General features: G+C 35.0%; 1 protein-coding gene across 5 annotated transcripts in view; it reads left to right on the top strand.

Moving 5' to 3' along the window:
- Obsc (Obscurin) overlaps positions 1–24,453 on the top strand; it is a 493,648-nt gene that overhangs the window by 428,930 nt on the left and 40,265 nt on the right. For all 5 annotated transcript variants that reach the window (XM_083139413.1, XM_083139410.1, XM_083139409.1 and 2 more), the window contains 12 exons: positions 7,949–8,124; positions 10,017–10,131; positions 11,143–11,321; positions 12,326–12,519; positions 14,306–14,464; positions 16,688–16,932; positions 19,096–19,397; positions 20,670–20,903; positions 21,723–21,843; positions 22,219–22,359; positions 23,282–23,467; positions 24,173–24,410. In XM_083139413.1, coding sequence (XP_082995539.1) covers positions 7,949–8,124; positions 10,017–10,131; positions 11,143–11,321; positions 12,326–12,519; positions 14,306–14,464; positions 16,688–16,932; positions 19,096–19,397; positions 20,670–20,903; positions 21,723–21,843; positions 22,219–22,359; positions 23,282–23,467; positions 24,173–24,410 — 2,290 coding nt within the window. The remainder of the gene's footprint in view (positions 1–7,948; positions 8,125–10,016; positions 10,132–11,142; positions 11,322–12,325; positions 12,520–14,305; positions 14,465–16,687; positions 16,933–19,095; positions 19,398–20,669; positions 20,904–21,722; positions 21,844–22,218; positions 22,360–23,281; positions 23,468–24,172; positions 24,411–24,453) is intronic.

The raw sequence follows: 24,453 nt of genomic DNA, 5'->3' as shown, positions 1-24,453 counted from the left end.
CAATATACTTTCAAGCTGCATAATCTGATTTTACTGTGAATTGTTCGTAATCATTCTCCATCGGTTGAAATCCACAATGTGGGGCCAGGTACTAATTAATCAACACATTTATTTGTGCAAGGGGATTGAGAGAGGGTGGGGGGGGTCTCTGGCTTAACCCTTTCAACTCTTCCAAGGATATCTGCATGCTTTTTTTCAGAGCCAAGGCTTTTCTCTGAGAGAGTGCTGCAACCAAGACTTTAAATTGAGTAAATTATATCTATATACAAGTTTATAATTTGTATGTAATAAATAAATAAATTAATTAATTACATGTATCTTTCACCTGCAGTTTTAAGTGGTTAAATTCTTCCCTTAACTACCTTGCAATGTCTTCAGTAGCTGGAATTCTTCTGTAATTAGCTGAGTTACTAATACTACAATATTTTAGTTCAGCTTCAATTTGCTTAATGAAATTATGTTGTTGCTCAACACGAGACTTAAGTTCTGAAACAACAGTTTCCTGCATCTCCACTGTTGAAATTAAGTTAATAATCTTTCTTCCTTGTGAATCATTCAAGTTTACAACTTCCATTCTAATATTTGTTAGTTCAGCCTGACACTCCTGGCGAAGTTCGTTAGTTGCTGTTTTGCATGCTTGAGAAACTTGATTTATTTCCCTTTGAAGTTGCTCCTGCAATTTGTACAAAGATTGATTTAGAGAGTCTTCCTGGGATTTCAGATTTTCCCTTAATTCCTTCTCTATATACTTATGACTTTGTTCAATCTTCTTTTCCATGATTTCATGACTTTGTTCAATCTTGTGTTCAATCTTCTTTTCCATGATTTCATGACTTTGTTCAATCTTGTGTTCAATCTTCTTTTCCATGATTTCATGACTTTGTTCAATCTTGTGTTCAATCTTCTTTTCCATGATTTCATGACTTTGTTCAATCTTCTTTTCCATAATTGCATGACTTTGTTTGATCTTGTTTTCAATATTTTCATGACTTTGTTCAATCTTGTTTTCCATGCTAATCTTTAATTCACCCATCCTCTCTAAGATGACCTTTGCTAAAGCATCAAAATTCGATCCTACAACATCTGTGTATCCTTTAATCTTAAATGGATCAAAGGATGGATCACACTGTCTACAAACATACTCTTGGTTTGTAATTTCAAATATTGTCCAATGCAGTGCAGTAAGCTGGAGACAATCAATGTGATACCATTTTCCACAGCTATCACATACAACACACCTTGGATCTTTATTTGGATCTTTACAACACTCCATTTCTTCAACGGATGATAAATCTATATTACCTTGTTTAAGATTCGACCTATAAAAAGTAGAAAATGACATGATCATCTTTCCACTTCTTCCAGATTTTCTATCAGTCATTTCATAAGATATCGTATCCTGTAAATAGGTCGCCAAATAGATGAGACATAACTATTATTAAAATCTTATCAAGTGATTTATATGTAAGATTTCTAAAGTCACTGAACTAAGCGATATAAAAATGAACAAAATATGGTAGCAATGTCTATCCCAGTAACACAAACTTTCAGATTATCAACGCAGAATATTAGGATTAATATTCTTTATCTGACCGATAAGAAGATTCAGCACTAAATCAATACTTAGCTCAGCACTATAGTCTCCTAGTTAAACTAAAATAATTATTTTAGAAACTGCAAAAACTTTTTTAAACTTTATGGTTACACATTAATACAATGTTATTCATTCATTCATTCATTCATTCCTTTATTTGGAACCTAACAGCTTTTATGCCGTTTTTTGTCCATAACAATACACACACAATTGTTTTACAATAAAATTATCAGTCCATCCCCCCTATTTTACAGATATTAGTTTTTTTTTTTTTTGTTTTTTTTTTGAACATTTTGCCTTTTACAATTGTATGTTACACTTCCTTAAAAATGATAACAAACTATAACCAATTCTCACATCTGGATTAACAACTAAACTTAACATATTTGTTGGAAACTGAATACAAATTTCTTGTAGCACTTACATGATGAAACCATGGTTTTTGTGTTTTGAATTCAGCAAATGGTCTGTATGATTCTCCAACTGTTGTAAGTGTAAGTTCATTTCGACACCAATCAAACCATTCATTCAGAATTTTCTTCTTTACTCTAGGGAGAAGATCCGTATAGTATAATGATAAGTTCGTAATATTTGGAAGACGCACTGCTTTCTTTGCACATTCATCTACATGAGAATTACCTGCAATATTGCTATGAGCTTTAACCCAAGAAAACTCAATGGTTTTTCCAGATTTTTGTATTGTTTGAACTAATTGTATGCAATTTATAATATAAGGGGATAATTTGTAAAGACTCTTGTACGAAGATTTAAGAGCCTGTAATACACTTTGCGAGTCAGTAAGTATTAAGAACTTTCGTAAATTTAATTTTTGGACATATATTAAAGCTTGGTAAATTGCGTAAGATTCTGCCGTAAATATTGAACAGTCTTGTGGAAGCCGAAATAATAGGTCTGTTTTATGTTGTGGATCGTACACTGCACATCCAACTCCTGACTCACTTTTAGATCCATCTGTGTATATGAAATAAAAACTTGGCCATTGAGTAAAATATTCCGATATGTGCGAATAACGAGGGAAATTAATATTATCCAGAGATTGTTGAGGATAATCTAATGAAAAAACAGGCCGTGAACGCATCTGTAGAACATCCTGATATTCTTGAGAAAACGAATTATACAATTCTATCCACATAGCAGATTTTCGGTTTGTTATTTTTCCTGTTTCATATAAGTGTATCATATTTGTTAGTACATTGTTGAAAGGATGCTCACAATATGATTTCACTTTGAAGAGCATATTTGCTGCTAACATCTTCTGTCTACATGAAATGGAACATTCACCCGCTTCCATGTATACTACTACGTTTGGAGTGCTGTTCATAACGCCTAAACATCTTCTCAAGAATTTCCTCTGTATTACATTAATGGAATTCAATTTTCCTTCTGTCAAGTTACACATTGCCAATAGAGAATAATCTATCATAGGCCGAAAATAATTCTTGTAAAATAAAAGCATAACTCGAGGATGACATCCCCACTGAGTATTTGCTATTGCTTTGAACAAATTAAACACTTTTTCTGATTTGACTTGTATTGCTTTAATTTGGTCCTTCCAAGTTAGTTTTTCATCCAAGATGACACCTAAATATTTTACTCTGGATGTAATGGGAATTCTTGTTTTTCGGGACATTGAGTGAACTATTGGAGGTGTTCCCTTTTTACTAAAAATTGTAAAATTAGATTTTTCCATTGAAAAGGAGAGTTTTTTACTTTCAAGCCACTTTTGCACTTCCAATATTTGTTCCTCTAAAACAGGAAAATCAGTATGAATTTGTGTCGTGGACATATAGATACAGATATCATCTGCATATTGAAGATAATTGACTGTTGGAATTAATTTCCTTTTCATCCCGATCATATATATGTTGAATAACAAAGGACTTAAAGGACTTCCTTGAGGTAACCCTTTGCAGGCTGAATACGGTCCTCTACTTTCACTGAAAAAGTGGAAATATACGGATCTTTTACTGAGTAACTTCCATAATATCAAAACATAGTTGTGAGGTATTTTTAGCTGTTGTATTGTTTGGATTAGGATATTAATATCTACATTATCATAAGCTGCGCTTACATCTAAGAATGCAGCTAATACAATTCTGTTTCTTTTCAGTGAGTCGAAAATATACGATGAAAGAGTGATTAATCCGTCTTGGCATCCTAATCCCTTTCGAAATCCTATTTGTTCGAACTGAAATATGTTTTGGCTTTCTAAAAACCATTCTATTCTTTTTTGTATCAGTTTCTCAAATATCTTTCCTAAAACTGACGTCAAAGCTATAGGTCTATATGATTTACCTACTTGAGGGTCCTTGCCTGTTTTTAAAATTGGAATAATCAACTGTTTGGACCAATCTTCTGGTACTTTTCCATTATTTAAGAATTTATTAAAAATTGTGCACATCGCCTTTAACGCTACATCTGGAAGGTGATTGATCATCGAATAAGTAATTCCATCCATCCCTGGAGCAGATTCTTTACTGTTGCCGATGATTTCATAGATTTCCTCTTTTGAAATTGGAGTTGCAAAACCTTTCGCCGAACGTAGTTTTGATGTGTAACTACATAATTCATTTGGTGTTTCAACTACTCCGTCTGACACTGTAGGTATGAGTTTCTGAATAAATTCAGTCTTCCAATTTGATTTCAAAGGGACCACATTTGCTGTACGAGGATTTTTGAGCGACCTAAACTTATTCCACACATATCCTAATTTCATGCTTGGGTGTAAATTTTCACAAAATAATTTCCATGATTTTCTTTTTGCTTTTATGCATAATCTCTTTGATTTGGCCACAGAGTGTCTGAATGCTATCCAGTTCTCCGGATTTGGTTGACGTGCGTATATTCTTGCTAATTCGACTCTATGTAGTTTTGCTTCAGCACACTCTTCTGTCCACCAGTATATCTTTGGGAAGTGTTGCTGACTACTTTTTATCACCCTGGGACAGCTCAAGTCCATCGCAGCCGAAATGTTTTTTACAAATTCCTCGTATGTAATATTATCAGGTTTTAATCCATCATCCTCTGAGAAATAAATATTTAAAAGTTTAGTATAATTAGACCAATTAGTTTTGAATACTTTCCATTTGCGAATAGTTAATATTCTTTCATTTGTTGCATGGCAATAAGCCAGGTAAAAATAACATGGATAATGATCGCTTGTTCTCAAGTCCACATCGGCTTCCCATGTAAAGTCTGCACAATACTTTTCTGAAATTAATGTTAAGTCTATAGATGACGGATTACTTCCATTTCTAGGCATATGAGTAGGTGAACCATCATTTATTATAGTTAACTGTTCCGCCTCCATCCATTCAACAAGAGTTCGACCCAACTTATCTGCTGCCTGTCGACCCCACAATGGGTGGTGGCAATTGAAATCTCCAGTTATGATTAATGGAGTCTTGAATGAACTAATCATAGACCTTAAATGTTTCACTGCAATTTTTTGCGATGTATAGGTAGATGGTATATAGATCGAGATAACAGTAAATATTTTATTCAAAATTTGCACTTGTATTCCCACTACTTCCACCCGATATTCTCGAAGAATCACTAAATTGGGATTAAATGATATGGGTTGGAATGCCAGACTTTCATGTACAAATATACCCACTCCTTTTCCGCCTTTTTGATTAATTACTGCGTGATAATTTTTTATTTCAATTGAAACTCTTCCATCACCCCATACTTCACACACACATATAATGAGAGGATGATGCTCTTCTATCAGTTTCATGAGTTCAAGTTTTCTTGAAGGAAACGAGCATAAATTCCATTGAACAAACAAAAACATATTTTGCATGTGATAACTTACTGATTATTATATTTAATGTTGAGCATCTTCATATGATTCAAGCTCTTCAATAAGTTTCAATAACTGTGAAGTAATATTTGTACAATCGACTAGAATATTTTTAATTCTCTGAAGATTATCATCCACAGTTATGTTCGACGTTAGTTTTGCCATAACTTGTAACAAACTAATCATTATTTGCTTTTGAGAGTCATATTGTGGGATGCTAGTTCGTAATTTTCGTTTTTCCGTTGTTGTCACTGACGTTGGACTGATTTGGGAATTTAGTAATACATAATCTGGTCTTTCTTGTTCGTTTTGGGTTTGAGGATTGTCACACGACTTTATATTTTGCATACCTTTATTTTTCATAACTTCTTTACTTTTACATATCTTCCCAAATCTTCGATCAGCATAACTATTGTTCATGTTGTAAGGATGAGGTTGAGAAGATTTCCAAGAATATAAGTTTCTTGATGTCCCTGATTCCTCATCTCTTAGAGTGGCCAGCACCTCATATCTGTTACCTGTTGTAATTGCTTAACTTGGAGCTTGTACAAAGGAAGACTCTGCTTTAGTTGTTTTTAACTCTGGGAAATCTTGTAGTATGTTTGCATAAGAATAATCGTCTCTTTCGATCATAAATGAACTACTAGAACTAACTTTTCTCTTTGCTTCTTGATATGAACAACCCTCATATGCTATCACCTTCTGAATTTCTCTTTCCTCTTCCCACTTACTGCACGACCTCTCAGTTGCAAGATGATTTCCTGAGCAATTTATGCATTTAGGTACTGCAGCACATATATCATCATGTTCATAATCACCGCACCTTGGACACATCGCTTTGGACTTACAAACATCCTTTGTGTGAGAGAAACGGAAACAATTCCTGCACTGCATCACAGATTTTATTTTAGGTTGTACCTGAAATATGTTACTGAGTAGCTTTACATGCGAGGGCAACCTTTGTGATTGAAACGTTACGCTGATCAATTTGGTCGGTTTGAACACAAATTCCCCATTTTCTTGATAAATCTTCTTCATTCTTTCCATTTTGATTATTGGAATATTTCTCTCAGCCTCTGCTTCATCTTGTACTTCTTCTAAATTTATATGTAACGGTAACCCATATATTAGTCCTATTCTGTGTAAAAGACTCTTCGGGATCTTGACATTTACTTTATACTTCTTCTGAAACTCTTTGTTCAAGTAAAAGTCATTTGCATCATTGGATGTTAAAAAGTAAATCTTTGCACGATTAGGACCCGATGCCTTAACATAATTCACCTTAATTCTAGCTTCTCTTAAGTGACTACCTAACATAATAGCACTAAAGCTACCAACGTTATGTTCCGCACCTTCAACAAGCACAATATATGGGCCATCGTGCCCAGGATAGAATAAGTCATTTTTATTCACATTGTCCTTTGATTGCATTGTACGCTCTAATACGTTTGCTTTGAAAATTTTTGGAGCATTTATAGATTCCTCCTTTCCACTAACTTTTGCTCGATTTCGTTTTGTGTTCTGACTTTTTGGTTGCTTAGCAACCAATTCAACATCCATATTTTCTCCGTCTTTATTTGAAGACGTGACCTTTTTTACTTCCACTACTTCATTCATCTCCATTTGGACGTCCTCTCTGCTTTGATTAATAATTTCCTCGCTAGACATTTTCCCTCACTTGAAAGAAATTTGTTGAATTTCTTACAAGCAGGAAACTTTATCTGGATGGCCCAGAGCCTTCCATGCTATCTAGATTTAACACTGATTTATCTTCTAAATCACAAGATTATTTAATCTTAACTTACGTTCCAATAAATGTACTGTCTTGTAATAACACTGAACACTTTTACAATAAAAACGATGATTAAATCCACAATTTAAGCTTGAATTTGTCTGTAACTATATATCACGCAACTAGCTAATATTTCACCACAGACTATTCCCTAATACAATGTTACACTTCTTTAACTGCATTTGTTAAATCAACAAGAATTATAAAGAAATAAAAGAAGAAGAAAATGTACATACTGCTCAATTGGCAGTTTCAGCCCATAATTGCGTTTCATATTACCACAGTGTTTCAATAGAAAAACAAGATACATATAAATTAAACATATTAAATTATTTGATAGGATTGGGCTCGTCTCAACTCTCATATCCAAATCCACACACCCTTACACTTCCTTTTCTTTTAAATATATATAACATTCAAACTTTCCTTATTTTGCTTGCTACTATACAACACACTACATATTCACGTAAAATCATCTCATTTTCCTTAACTGTAGCTTTTGTATATATATTTTTTTTACTATATAGGGCATCAAGCCATTATTTGTATTAATATTGTTTCAAAGTGTCAGTCTTTCAATGAATGTGTAGCAGCTTTAAGTAAAATAACACGTGCAAAATATACTTTGTCTTGCTAATCAACCCTGGTCTTAACCTATCAGATACCCCCATACTGGTCAGAACATGAACAAGTATGCACATAATTTATTTCCTACAAAACTTCCATTAATTTCCAGGTACAGAGATGGCCACCCTATTCGTCCAACACAAGCTGTGAACTTTGTGAACCAACCAGGTGGCATTATTGGTCTCCACATAGATAGCATTCGACCTGAAGATGCAGGAACATACACCTTGACTGTTGCCAATAAGTTGGGAGATCTGACAGGCACAGCAGAAATTGAAGTTGAAGGTAAACAAATGACAAGCTATTCATTTATTTTTTGTGACGATTTTCCGTTTAAAAGTATTTTATTTCACTCGAAAAATATGTAACAGCTCCCAGTCGCATCGCTTTGAGAATAGTTGCACTTGTTTGCATCTTTGTTTAGTTAATGGAATCTGTCAATTTTATGTTGGTACTTAACCGGTATTTGTTAAAATCAGTAGGTGCCATGGAGACTTCTAACTTTTTGTGTGTGTGTGGGTGAAAGAGAACACAAGAGTTTAATTGCACAATGATCTTCACTTATCAATGTAGATGCCTACATTTGAATGTTCATAAGTTTTACTCCCGTGTTCATAGTTCCTATTATTGGTTAATAAATCCTTGTTTGGATCTCGTAATAACAATGTTAATATTAAAATAAGTTTTCCTATGAATTTGCGGCCCTCCCGCACCAGAAAGTCTGATACTGTCACTATGTGCCTGTATGTTCCACTCTGCATGTCGAGCATCTTTCAATATCTCATCTCCAGCAGGAATCTTTCCAAACTAGACTTCGTATATGCACAAGGATGTATTTAGGGGGTCCGGACACCCCTCCCCCTGAAAGACTTATTAAGTACTGAAATTAAATAATCAGAACATAATTGTTTAGCAGTTCAAAATATTTCTGCAAACTAGTACTTATGATAATATGCATAGAATATTAATCAGCAACTTCACTTTTCGTCAATTGTAACATGCAATTAAAAGTGATTATCGTACAATCATTTTTGCCTACTTCAATTGGATATAACTCCTTTTTTATTATTCACTAAATATTCAATTCAATATCTATTTGACATAATTTTTCTTGCCAGGGCAGTTGTTGTTTTCATTCAAATTTTGGTGAACTTAACTATATTTAAGCTAGATAATGAATATGAGCTGTTATTATTTTACCGTCTTTTTACCTATTCATGGTAAAAAAAAAGGGAAAGAGCACCCCTGTGTTTAGCACCATGCCATGAAGGCTTAAATGGGGTGTGGGGGGTAACGCCCCACACTTTCTTGATCCGGTCGTGAGTGGGGGTGATGTGATCAGCATCATGCCCATGACCACCTTTACCCGGCACGCTTCCAATGTTAGAAAAGTTCCCGGATTTGAACCGGCTGGGGATCGAACCTGGGACCTTTAGCATGGTAGTCATATGCATTACCGACTGAGCCACCGTGGCCACTTACCTATTCATGTAATAATATAAATACAATATTAATTCATTAACATAGTTAATTAATATTGTTTTAATATAATTATTTTATTTATTATTTTTTATATTATTGTTATTTTATTATTCTTTATATTTTTATTGCGACACTTGATCAGACCTTCCTGAAATATATTTCTAGATACGTGCCTGCATATACAGTCACTTAACGCATCCACACCAAACTGAACAGATGACCTATATTGTGTTTCTGCCGAGCTTAAACTCGTGCAGTAAACAACACCATGAAATATGTTGAATGCAATATATAATATGGTTTGGTTTTAAGCAAAACACCCTACTCATGTTTCCAAAAGCCTAGTATCTGTGTGGCAGTAGCAAACCTTGGATTTGAGTATGATGAAGATTATATTGCATATTACTTGCTTACTGTACTTTTTGAACAAGAATATTCTAAATTTTATAGGAGAAGTTTAAACACGTCTGGGATTAGAGAATTTATCGGCATGGTTCTTTGAAAGCAAATAAATTTTTGAGGGACTTGAATACTGGTAGAGAAAGTTAATTCATGCAACTTCAAGGATAATTTTCACATTGAAAGTTGAGATGCAGACACTTGTTGAATGGGGTCATTACAACCCAGGAGTGTCTGTGACTGTACGAACCTGTGCTATAATAAGAATAATTGATTGTTTACTTCTTTGTTTCCAGCACGTGAGAAGAAACCTCAATTCCAGTGTCAACTGCAACCTTTGAAAGTTGTTGAAGGCTACCCTGCTCAGTTGGAGGTGAAGGTAGCTGGACATCCTAAACCAACTTTGAAATGGTATGTAGACTGTTGAAGCTGTTGCAAAATCTAAATATCAATTTTTGAGTCACACTGATAATTTATATCTGCCAAATCATTGTTTAAAGATACATCCCAAGTAACCAAAAGTGGTTGGCCCAATGTTGTGCCAACCGTAATGAAAATGGTTGGCCCAACTTAAAAACATACTGTTGGGCAATGGCAATTTTGGCCATGGTTTCAACGTTGGCCCAACATGAGGTTTTTACATTGAGCCAACGTATGGTTTTACGTTGAGCCAATGTATTGTTTTAAGTTGGCCCAACGTACTAAAAACTTAAGAATGGATAGGTTTGTGTTCTGATATATACATAATTTGTTGTGAGGCCAAATGTAAACAATAGTTCAAATTATTTACGAAAATAAAAAAAATACACAGCACTTTCTCAGTCACATGGTATCATTGTTTTCAAGGCACCGTACCTTCAAGTGATAACACAAAAACTTTCAACAGCTTACTTAGTTTTCCACTTTTCATGGAATTTAATCTGCACATAACATTGTATAACCACCTTCACAATAATACCTGTAAGAATGTTCTTGTTCTACTACAGCTAAAGAGACAAAAAATAAGCAATTCCCAACACATATTTCATCAATGGTGGCTGACAAAGAACTGGTGAGTGACTGCAAGTTAAAAATAGCTTCTACCTTCATTAAAAATATATTGTATTTCCAGTATGTGCTGTGACTGAAATATTCGAAAAGAAACACTGTTACATGTCTTTTATTTTACACTCTAGAAATTTCAGCATACTCCTGAAAGTTAGCATGAAAAAGTTGTTTTAAAACTGATTTTGACTCACTTTTCCATGGTTGGGCAAATGTTGGCAACCACTGTTGGCCCAACATAAGACCAACATCAATTTGCCAACCTTTCCCACGTAAAAACTGATGTTGGCCCAACGGTTGTGGTTACTTGGGATGTATTTAATATGACTTCAAGAACTGTATACCTTTAAATTACATGCAAGCTGTTAATTTCCGTAGGACACATAATGGCAAAGAAATCGTCCCAGATGGCCACCATATAAAGGTTGTCAGTCAGCCCGATGGTACAGTGTGCCTGATAATTGACAAGGCCAAGCCTGAGGATGCAGGAGAGTATGCTGTTACTGCTTCCAATGAGAAGGGAGATGTTACTTCAAAAGGGTCTCTAGAAGTAACAGGTAAGATTCAACATAAACTATTTCTCTATTTTGTTCATAAATTTCTCATTAACACTGCAGTAACTATCAGTATAATTGTTTGTAAATGCACTTTATGATCATTCAGGCTATTAAGATTGGGTATATACGGGGTGTCCAAATTGAAACACCCTAATGGCAACTGTCTGTAACTCCACGTGTATTTGATGTATCCTAATGAATTATACATAAATGAGTATACATAAATGAATATACATAGTCATAAAGTTTCTGTGATCAAAGTAGTAATTAGTACAATTAGTACATTTTGTACATTTCTACATGCATGCCTATGGTTAGACCAGTGGCGGCTGCTTAATATGTGCTACCGTGCTAAATCACGTTAATCAATTTGCTAAAATGAAAAGAAAAAAAAGAGACAAATTTCATAGATTTAAGTAGTTCAATAAAACACTGAAGTGAAATTAAACTTCTAAGAATAAGAGGCTCAAAAATTTGCAGCACGGTATGTATTTACCGCACACTGTTAAAACCAGGCTATTGGCTTCATAGCATGTTTTCACCACCTCGTGGTGTGCCTGAATGCCCCTTGATTCTTATGGTGAAGGTAGGGTCTCAGCTTGGAAAACCATCTGCTAGCATGCTATATAAATCACCAGCACGATCAAGTGTTGCCATTTCAGTATAAGAAGAAAGTTTACACAATTGTACAAACTTTGCCTTACAAACCTTCTGTGATGGTTGTTGATACTTCACCTTGGCAACTTTCCATAAATTGCCCCAATCATATCGTAGATTATGTGATATCATGGCATTTAAATTGCCTTATTCTAACATTTAGAAGTAATTCTCTCAACTCCAAACTGCAATGAAGTTCAAGTATCAATTTTTGCATGGACTGGAAAAAACTTTGATTATCATTTTAAATTTTGGTTCATAATATTGCATTGACTCAGTATTACAGAAACTTTAAAGTGTTCTTCATAATCTGTTATCCGAGTCACAATTCAATAAACTTTTTCCAGGGAAGGATCTGGATGCTCCAGAAGAAAAACCGTCCTTCATCCACCCTCTGCGTGAAGTCTCTGTGGAAGAAGGAACCCCTCTCACCTTGGGGGCTCCTTTCTTGGGAAATCCTATTCCAGAAGTCAGCTGGACCAAAGATGGGGAACCAATTAAGCCTTCCGAGCGGATTCTGCTCACTTGTGATGGCAAGAAGGTATGTGAGATGGAATTTTATAATTCTCATTGGTACATGGATATATGCTTTTAAAACTTGATTAAAGTCAGACAAATTTGTACTGTATCAAAACTAGATGCTGTAGCTGTGAAGCAGCGGTGTGTGATCAAATTCCTTCTGAAGGAGAACTTGAAGCCAGCTGAAATTTTGAGAAGACTGCAAGCACAGTATGAGGAACAAACAATGTCACAGGAAAGAGTGTACGAATGATGTAATCAGTTTGGCAAAGAACGATAGTTGCTGACGAATGAACCATATACACACCACCGTACATAATGCAATTCACAAGAAAAGACTGGTGACCCACATGGTCAATTCGACAGCAACAACTCTCTGAAAAAGTTTTGCTCCATGTTCTTACACTCCGGACTTAGCTCTCATTAATTTTTAGATTTGTTTGACCTGCTTGAAGAGCATATGAGAGGGAAGAAATTGAAGACAGATGAAGCACTGACAAAGATGTCCTGCAGCATCTATGACAGCAGTCAATTTCCTCCTATGCCAAAGGACTCAGGGAACTGACACAATGATGGCAGTGGTGTCTGGATGCTCAGGGGGTTTTCCTTTGAAAACTCACACAGTTTGCTGCTCATAGGACTTTCAATAAAAATAAGAGTCTCTGTCAACCTTGAGCGACCCTTGTAAATGGAAATTAGCTGTATCAAAAAAACAGCTGAATTCTAAACAAAAAAAAGGTAAAGTGCTCCCCTGTGCATAGCACCACGCCATGAAGGCGTATAGGGGGTGTGGGGGTAACGCCCCACACTTTCTTGATCCGGTCGTGAGTGGGGGTGATGTGATCAGCATCAGGCCGTAACCGCCTTTACCCCCCAGGGTTTCCCCAAGGTACCCATGTTATTCGAAGGCTGGGTGGGCACCGGGGCCGCTTCCATCGTTAGAAAAGTTCCCGGATTTGAACCGGCCGGGGATCGAACCCGGGACCTTTAGCATGGTAGTCAGACGCATTACCGACTGAGCCACAGTGTTTATCATATTGTCTCAAGTTTGCTTTCAAAATCAATGGAAAATATTGCATTCAATTTTTAACACACTTCCTTTTCCCTTTGAAACAGAACTTCACTCCCCCCCCCCCATCCAAACCTATCCTCTTGTAGAGAGATGTTCTTACAAATTCAACTAACTTTGTGACCTTCGTTAAACTTATCGACAAGAATTTGCAAGATTAAGTTTCTAGCAGAGTTGGGAAGTTGTGTAACACTTTACATGGTAATTTATTTCATTTATATAATGTTGTTAGTGTGACATTTTTATTCATGGAAAATAAAACGCACAGGAGAAAATATGCACCACAAAAAAGTACTAGATTATCTGCTAAATACATAATTGGGAAAAGAGACGTGGTAGTATATAAATATGGCGAAACTAGTACTTACTTTATCTGCCACCAACGAGGATGGTGGCAGTGGCCACTGAAATTAATAGAACAAAGAAGAAAAAACTGTTTCGCAGATAAAGTGAGTACTGGTTTCTCCATATTTATCTGTTAAACTTTGTTTGAAGTGAGGAAGGGGCAAGAAATAGCACAAGATGATGATGGTGGCAGGGGCCACCAAAATTAATAGTATAAAAAAGTTTTGTGGGTAAGCAAGTAGTTTTTTTTAGTGCATTAATTTTACATTTAATTTTTTATTCACTTCTTTTTGTTCATGATTAAATGTATTTTAGAATATGTAATTTGTTAGATACATGTCACACAATACAATAGGAACACACATTCATGACTTGATTGCTTCTTATCCTCCAGGTTGGTTTAGAAATTAAACCAAGCAAACTCAGTGATGCTGGCAACTACACGTGCACCTTAACAAATCCCAAAGGACAAACTTCATCTTCAGCCAGTGCAAGTGTGAGGAAAGTGTACCAGCCTCCAACATTCACCCAAACATTTAGTGATCTCCAACAGGTAAGTTGCAAGAAATAAATCATTTGTCTGTTTATTATTGTCATAAGACTTCCACAATTCAAATAATTGTCGGTCATCTAACTAACTAACTAACTAACTAACTAACTAACTAACTCTCTAGCCTTCTTAAACCCGAAGGTTCATGGCTGCAGCAACACAGGCCTTCCATCTTTCCCTATCTTGAGCAAGATCTATATACTCTTTTCCATCCCTACCGATTTCCCTTAGGTCCATCTCAACGTTGTCCCTCCATCTTCGTCTTGGCCTTCCTACAGGTCTCTTACCATCAGGTTTCCCAACAAGAATCCTGTAAACTCCTCTTTCCTCTCCCATTCGTGCCACATGGCCTGCCCACCTAAGTCTTCTTGATTTAATTATTCTAATAATATCTGGACATGAATACAAATTATATACTTCTAAATTATGTAACCTTCTCCACTCACCTGTCTCCTCATCCCTTTTAGGTCCAAAGATTTTCCTAAGGACCTTATTTTCAAATACTCTCAATTTATGTTCCTCTTTCAATGTAAGGGACCAAGTTTCACATCCATATAATACTACAGGCAAAATTACTGTTTTGTATATTTTAACTTTTAGTTTCTTAGATATTAAACGAGAAGACAAAAGTTTATGAAGAGAGAAGTAACATGCATTTCCTGAATTAAGCCTACTTTTTATTTCCTCTTTAATATAATTTTCATTTGTTAATATTACTCCTAAGTATTTGAATTTGGAAACTGGTTCAAACGAGTTGTTATCAATAATTAGATTTTGATTATTACCTAACACTTGGTTTCGGCCTGTAAGCATATATTTAGTTTTCTCTTTGTTAACTTCCAAACCTATCTCTTTAGCAGTTTTGAAAAATATTTTAGCATTATTCTTAATTGTATTCACATCATCCCCCAGTAAGTCTACATCATCTGCATATGCTAACAACTGAGTCACACCATTTAATTTTAGTCCTTCTTTAGTCTCTTTTACCTTCCTAACAGCATATTCTAAGGCAAAATTAAAGAGCAATGGAGATAATGCATCTCCTTGTTTTAACCCATCATGAATTGTAAATTTGTCAGACATATTAATACCCACACGAATTTTACTTTCTGTTTCACTGGTGCATACTTTTATCATACTAACAAGCTTCTTAGGTATTCCAAACTCTACTAATATATTATATAGTTTATCTCTTTTGACCGAATCATATGCTTTTTTGAAATCAATGAATAGCTGATGGACATTTTGATTATATTCCCATTTTTTTTTTCAAGTGTCTGTCTGATGTGAAAAATTTGATCTGTAGTTGATCTGTTATGTTTAAATCCACATTGATAATCACCTATAATTTCATTAGCATATGGGGTTAGTCTTGTTAAAAGAATGTTAGATAATATTTTATATGTTGTTGAGAGTAGAGAAATTCCACGGTAATTATTGCAGTTCATTTTATCACCTTTTTTAAACACAGGAACAGTTATGGATTCTTTCCACTGTTGAGGGATTTCTTCTTTATTCCATATTAAACAAATTAATATATGAATGTTGGTCATCAGGAAAAAATACTGAAAATTTGGGTGTGAAGATTCAAACAATAGTTTCTGATGTGTCACCACTAGTGGAATGTTGATTGATATGTAGTTTATGAGTGCAAGTGTTAATCAAAATGTATTTTCCAGAATAAGGCATCACGTTTTATCTTGTGGGAATTTATTGTACCTTGCTATTAAATTTCATCATCCTCTTCCCTTTTGTGACTTTTTAATTTTTTAAATTTCAAGCTGCAAGAGTTAAGGGTAGGTTTCAGAATAGTGTTAATTTACTTTTGAACCAGTAACTGTAAGCAAGGCTAATCATATTACATTAAATTTATTAGAATTCCTTTTAAAAAAATGTCCCTTTAACCAAAAGTAGACTTTCATATATCATTTGTAATCATTTCTTCTGTTATTGTTAAAAATGCAACAAGAAATGCATCCCTTGCAACAAGAAACAAATGTGTGTAGCATTGAAACACTGAGGACATACAAAGATTAAACCCTGGAAAATACATTATTTTTACATGCAAAACAAAGTTCACAATAGAACATCATGACACACCCACAATGGCAAATAAGTTTGAGAATATAGCCATTTGTAATACGAAAAACTTCAGTGTCATAAATGTATATTATGTACCTGTTTTTTAAAAAACTTCTTGATTAATTAGTATATTTCTGTTAACAGTTACCGAACTATGATGCGAAGTTCTTAGTTCGCGTCACTGGTATTCCACAACCAGATATTACATGGTATTTTAATGATAAACCAATCAGGGAATCAGAGAAGTACAAGATTAAGAGGGATGGTGACGGTTCATGCCTCTTCATCAAGGAATGCAAGGATTCCGATGCTGGGAAATATTCCTGCATAGCAAAGAATATTGACGGCGAAGCAAAATGTGAAGCCAACCTGGAGGTTGTGGAAAAAATGTAAGTATTTATAAGATAGCTGTATTATTAAACATGAAACCCTCAGTATGATGAAAGCTTGTATTAGTTCAGTACAACAGCATGTGTTAAAATGGTGATAACAGGGCCTGTTTAGTCAGTATAAGCAACTACTTAGTGTTTTTAGGTACTCTGGCAGACTAAGTAAGGGTCAAAAGATACAAAATTTGAACAAATTTTCAATGTGAATTTTTATATAAAACATAATTCAACACAGTGTTTGTCTTTAGAGAACTGCTATTAAGAGAAATTTGATTGACTAGAAAATGTTTCTTCCACATGTAGATTACAATCTAGAGATCCCAGGGATCGATACCTGGTGGGGCACATAGTGGTTTGGATCCCACTTTAAACTGTAGCTCCAGTCCTGATTAGCCTTTCTGTGCATAAAGTGGACTTAAAACTCAAAAATTCAAATTCATTCTACATGTAAACCTTAATATTCTGTGCTACACATTCTCTAGCTTAAAGAAAAGGCATTTCTTTGTTTTTAATTTTCTCCTTATTGGTTTCACGTGCCCTTCAAGTTCTTAAGAGGTTTGGTATGTACTTTTGCTCCTGCATAGAAGCCCATTCTTTCATCATTTTAGGTTAACAATCTAAAGGTAAAAAAGGTAAAGTGCTCCCCTGTGCATAGCACCATGCCATGAAGGCGTATAGGGGGTGTGGGGGTAACGCCCCACACTTTCTTGATCCGGTCGTGAGTGGGGGTGATGTGAAGAGCATCATGCCCCTGACCACCTTTACCCCCAGGGTTTCCCCCAGGTACCCATGTTATTCGACGCTGGGTGGGCACCGGAGCCACTTCCATCGTTAGAAAAGTTCCCGGATTTAAACCGACTGGGGATCGAACCCGGGACCTTTAGCATGGTAGTCAGACGCGTTACCGACTGAGCCACCGCAGTTAACAATCTAATGCATTAACTAAATGGTTACTCTAATAGCCATAGAAATTGTTAACTCAAATTAGAATTTCAGCATTATGCTTATGTGAAAAATGCATATTCATATTCATTCATATTCTTTATTTCCGTTGACCCATATCCATAGGTATGGAAATAGTCATATAACAATACATACAGTAATAAAATATTAATACAATTTTACACAAGAATTACAGTAATGATTTGAAGAACTACTTCATGAAGGAAATCCAAATACAGTAATAAAATATGAATACAATTATAGACAAGAAATACAGTAATGATTTGAAGAACTTCTATATGAAGGAAATCCAAATACAGGAAGAAAACACTATGGGAATGAAATTACTTACAATATTTAAGGCGAGCACAATAATAAGCGAAGAAATTTGTTAGTGTAAAAATAAAATGTAAAAAGAATATGTAACTTATACAACATGAAAGAAAGTGGGAGAATGCAAAATATATACAGAACCGATTAATGATCATTTAGGCACAATAATAGCATATAGTGAATACTTCATACATGATAATATAAATAGTATAATTACATTTTCTGTACAATCGAACTATCTTTGTTGACAATTTATGTAATTTAATATTTACAAATTTAGAAATTCATTTATTGAGTAAAAACAATGTCATAATAAGAATTTTGTTAATTCCCTCTTAAAACGGTACTTGATTCAATTGTTTTCATGTGATCAGGTAATTTATTATACAGGTGGATATTTATGACCTTTTTCAAAAAGAGTGGTATTATGAGTTTGTATAACCAGATTGTATTTTTTTCTTGTGTTGTATTGATGTACTTCCTTGATACGTTTGGAGAAACTAGACATATCTTGTTTTACATAGCACAATAAATGTAATATATATAGGCAAGGTAATGGTAGAATGCCAAGATCCCTGAAGATATTCCTACATGGTTTATTTATTTTATTTCCTGACATAATTCGTACTACTCTCTTCTGAAAAATCAAAATTTTTGCACTGTTTCTAGCATTCACCCAAAATACAATTCCATATGTTAGTTGCGACTGGAAAAGACTTAATTATGTTGTTCTTATGGTCTCCCTGTTTATTATGGTTTTTAAGGTTCGTATACCATATATGGTTTTGCATAATTTCCCTGCTAGGTGCTTAATATGTATGTCCCAGATGAGATTTTCTTGTATTGGAAGTAGATAGTGTGGAATTGAGGCACATTTCCTATTTATAGCGAGAAGAAGCAGAAATCTGAGGCCCCCTCATTCCTGAAGAAGATTGGCGACTGTGAAGTCTACAAAGCGATGACCGCCAAGTTCACTGCATGCACAACAGGATTCCCCGATCCTGAGTACGAGTGGTTCAGAGATGGAGCGAAGCTTTACCCGTCCGACCGCATCCACATGGAAAGGGAGGGATCTGGGCTGCTTCGCCTCACGATCGCCAACGTGGACCAAGGAGATGTGGGACGTTACAAGCTCCGTATTTTCAACCCATATGGAGAGGATAGCTGTGAAGCTGATATCACTTATGACAGTGAGTGTGGATATTGATTATTATTATTGTCACACTATGTTTTGCTAATGTTATTACACAAAAGTCTTAGTAAATATTCAATAACCGTTACTTTGTTTTCATTTGCACAAATTCTTTTGAGGTGCCTAGTTCCCCCATAAAAACAGATAAACTTTTGTTATTGATATTTTTTCTTATGATGATGCCCTAAGTATGAAAAACTTATGCAAATATATTTTTAATGTGAGGCATTCCATGTGAAAGTACCCCGAACCCCATTTTTTAAAATTAAATGCAATGCTATAACTCTATCCTATCTTGTGGGTGAACAATCTAAAATTGTCATTTGCATAAAAATTCAAGTATTACACATAATTAAGTTAGAAAGTAGAAGGCATTTTATATATTATTCGTTTAACATTTTGATTTTATTGTGCTTCCTATTGTGTCCCACCCATGACACCAAAAAACAATTAATTTCTCCTTTAACTGTTCCATTTCCTCCTCAACTCCACTAGAAGTCAATTACCTTCTCTCTTTGTTTTAAATAATTTATTTTTCATCATTTGACAATACACAGAAATTAAAATAAATTTCTTACTAAGTGAAGAGGCAGTGCTTCGTCTGTCCCACCCGTGACACAAATTTGTTCACTTATAGCTATGCATCTTGGAAAGTATTTTAAGGGTAGTTATGTTTAATCAACATTGTTAAGTTTCATATTTCATTGCACAGAAACTGTAAGTAAGTAACTATCAGTAGAATAGTTACTTTAATGTAAAAAATGTTGTCCATGTGTCTCACACGTGACAATGGAATGTCCCATGTATGTTGTGGACCTTTCTTTATACGAGTAATTTATTGATCTAATTGCTTAAATTCAGATCTTACACTTATATCTGGAGGAACTTATGTAAAGAAACTGGTATTGTGATTATTTAAGATATGCTTTGAAATAGTCACTTGAAATTAGTTATATTCAAGCAGTGAATTTCAATGTGACAAATAATTTCTTTCAAGTATTATTTTTAAATATAATTGTGTTAAGCGTGTGGTTTTCTCATTTTGCATTGCTTTACTGCAACTTTGTCTAATAACAACAATGAAATTGATGATGAAACAAAGGAATGCCTATGGCCAGGCCAGGACTTGAACCCAGAACCTTCAGTAGGGAGATAGTTGACCACACATTGTGCTCAGCCACCAAGGTGGCATTCTTTTTAAGAGTATGCTATTTAACATGTAGATAAACTGTGTTTAAATTGCGTGTGGATTTTTTTTTTAATTTTGCAGCTCTTGAAAGCAGACCTAAAAGGCCTATTGGTGACCAGTACATTGACTATGACAAGTACAGGAGAACAGGAGCTCCACTGCCACTGGCTGATAGACCCATCATCAGCAGAATGACAGACAGAAGACTGACATTGTCGTGGAAACCATCTATTCCCATAGGTCCTAGAGTCCCTGTCACCTACCTTGTTGAAATGTGTGAGCAGCCTGATGGAGAATGGTTCACTGTGAGATCAGGTGAGTCTTGTCCTCTAGATATTTCATTCCTGGATATAACATTCTCAGTCCCAATGGAACAAATGTTGATGCTTTGTTATTTATTGTATGCCCTGCATTGTAAATTTTTTAGAAGCTACAATCTCTATCAGCCTAAAAAAAAAGGTAAAGTTCTCCCCTGTGCTTAGCACCATGCCATGAAGGCATATAGGGGGTCCCCACACTATGCTAAATCTTATCTACAAAGAAAAATTTACTGTCTTCCCCCCCCCCCCCCAATAGTTTTGGAACCCAATCACTGCCACTGATATAGGATATAGTTTCCATTTTGGTATCCAAGAAAATCATGCATGTATATACATACCTCATACCTAAGATATGTCATAGCAAATTTCATTACATTATGACCAATAGTTTGAATTTTATAAGCGAAAATCAGGGGCCGAGAACGAGGGAAACACCCTGTATTAACATTTGAATGAAGGGTAATTTAACATATGATAATGCTAGAAGTGATCAAGAAAAAAATATATTTTTGCTGGTACAGTGGCTAAAAGGAACTGGCTGCTAAAAGATGCAGTGGAAGAAATAGTTAATGGGGAAAGGATCCTGGGAAGGAGGAGAAAATCTCGGATGATATGTAATATTAAATTAAGTTGATCTACACTGACATGAAGTGTACGATCAGAAAGCTTGGAGGTTGCAGTTAGAAACCTGCCTGTTAAGGCAAAGAGCAATGAATGAATCCAGATTTTTATGAGCAATACATTACTTGATTGATATCTAAGCACAGATTTATCCATATTTGTCCATACCTCTAAAATTAATCTTATTTTGTAGGAATCAGAAGCTGTGCATGTGATGTCCGTAACCTGGAACCTTTTAAGGATTATAAATTCAGGATCCGTGTTGAAAACAAATATGGTATCAGTGATCCTTCACCTTATGCAATTACATACAGGTATGTATGATCAATAATTTACCTTTATTTTATTATGCATTCTTACTTCTCACATAAATCATGTTCAAATAGCAGTATTGGTAAAACTTATATTTGCACTCCATTGATATCAGTTAAATCTCATGTAAATGCATCACTACTACATATTAATACTAGTAAAAGCAAACAGTTAATCTATACATTTTAAGAGAAACTGTTTAAAACATATGAAATCATATGTAGTAAAAGCACCAAGAATGCTGTTGATGGGAGTGGGAGGGATGTTACCTTTCTGTCATGTTTCCTTTGTTCTTTATATTGGTCATACATGAAATGTTTTCAGGTCTTATAAAAACTTTGACGTGTGCACTTACAACATAATTATATATTTTTTAGAGAACGCTTGGAACCTGAACCACCCAAATTTTTCCCATATTTGGAGCCAGGAATTGACTTCAGACCAGAAACATCTCCATACTTTCCAAAGGACTTTGATATTGAGAAGCCTCCACATGACGGCTATGCACAAGCACCAAGGTCAGTAAATCAAGATTTAAAATTAAGACTCATGCAGATAAATTGAAGATCTAGGATTTCACATTTTTTCCTTTTAATTAAATGCAATTTAATGTGTATTAATATGAACGCTAGAATTAATTTGCTTTTTTCTTTACATAGAACATAATGAAAAGGGAATTTGCAATGAAAATGTCAATGAATAAGCTTAAGCTTTGTCAAAGAAGATAATTAGAGGCATATATTTTTGATAAATAAAAAAGTAAACTTTCGGTACAGAAACCGAGTTAATTTCAGGTTCAAAAGCGGTAAATAAAATAAAATTTCGCTGTTATAGCGGTGAAAAAGCAGTATATAAAATGACATTTTGGTTATAAAAATGTGAATATAATTCCAAATTTGATTTAAAAACTGCACTTACTACACAAAATAAACATATCCCTTCTAATAGCACAGAATCATGGGCGTCCGGAAGGGGGGGCAAGGGGGGGCCGTGGCTGGAAAACGAAAGTCAACCAATATTATGTTATGATCCCTTAATATAAAAGAATCGGGGATTGTACGAATTACATATTTCACACATATAATTTAATTTCAGGCACAATAATGTGTGTTACTTATTGCACGAACATGATAAATTCAAATTTAAGCAATGTTTTTTGAAGGATGAACACTATTATTGGGGAAAATATGCCATGTTGGCCCCCCTGGAAAAAAATACCTTCCTTGCCCCTCCCTGGAAAAAATCCTGCGGACGCCCATGCACAGAATATTAAGTTTATTCCTGTCTAAAGGGGTTCATTTTTGCTTCTCAAATATTTACAGCAGAATTAATCAATTTTCAGTGAATTGCGTGCCTCTAAAGATAATGTAACTGCATTTATTTTTTAACATGTGAGCAAAGTGGAGTTCTACTTTACGATCATGTTCATTTGCCTTACAGATTCCTGAGGCAAGAGCATGACACGCAGTATGGTGTGAAGAACCACAATTGCAACATGTTCTGGTTTGTCTATGGGTATCCAAAACCCAGGATGAGCTACACATTCAATGACCAGCCTATTGAAATGGGTGGCAGATATGACTGCAGTTACACTCGAAATGGACAGGCAACCCTTTTCATCAACAGGTACGTCAAGACTTTCAAATTATACCATTACTTGTGCATATTATACTTCATAATTTACCATAAAGAAAAAAGTACTTTTTTAAAGCTTAATTGGAGGTTTTAAGTTTGTTACATGGGCCCTCTTTTCACTTACAATCATATTTTTTCTCATTTTATTCAGCCTTACCATCAATTATAAATTGAAATAGTGTCTATCATAATAACTCATGCTTTTCTAATATAACACTGAAAAGCATCTGTACATTTCAATGAAGTTCTTCATAATAACAACATGCTTTACACATTCAGAAAGTTAATCACCTTGGCATGTCCTAGTTATACGCACTTGTGCAAGAATAAACATGTTTTACCATTCACCTTGAACTTGTAGTACAGTGGGATCCGTGAGTACTACCAAGCAAATTGTCCATCACCAAGTTAACTCTCTTTATTTTACGCAATGAGAGCTTCAAGAATTCGAACAAAATGCCAAATAGGCTGCTGGCAACCTTTCCATCAGCATAAGTAAAAAAAAACATTCCTTAAGAACAAATAGGATACAAGCAAGAAATTAATGAAAGTAGCCAGACAATTTGCGAAGCAATACTTGTGGATCCCACTGTACTACAATCTTTTTAACGGCATTTTGAAGTGATCATTCAAAGTTCTCGATGATCTTGTTTGTTAGGAAAAACATGAGTGCTACGAATGTGATTGATCTTTCAGAATGTTGGACCGTGACGTTGGCGTGTATGAAGCCATAGCTGTTAATGAACACGGGGAAGCAAGGCAGAGAGTGAGGCTGGAGATTGCAGAGTATCCTGAATTCATCAAGAGGCCGGAGGAAACTATTATCATGAACAGGAAATCTGGTCGCATTGAAGCTCGTGTCTCGGGAGTTCCATATCCAGAGATTAAATGGTACAAAGATTGGCAGCCGCTTGTGGCATCCAGTAGGATAAAGGTAATCACACTGAAATAATTTTTGAAGGTTTCCTGGCAGCGAA

Source organism: Lepisma saccharinum, chromosome 17 (assembly GCF_977018435.1).
Source record: "Lepisma saccharinum chromosome 17, izLepSacc3.1, whole genome shotgun sequence".
NCBI classification, from domain to species: Eukaryota; Metazoa; Arthropoda; class Insecta; order Zygentoma; family Lepismatidae; genus Lepisma; species Lepisma saccharinum.
The sequence above is the reverse complement of the archived record's forward strand: the minus strand, read 5'-3'. Positions and strand labels throughout refer to the sequence as shown.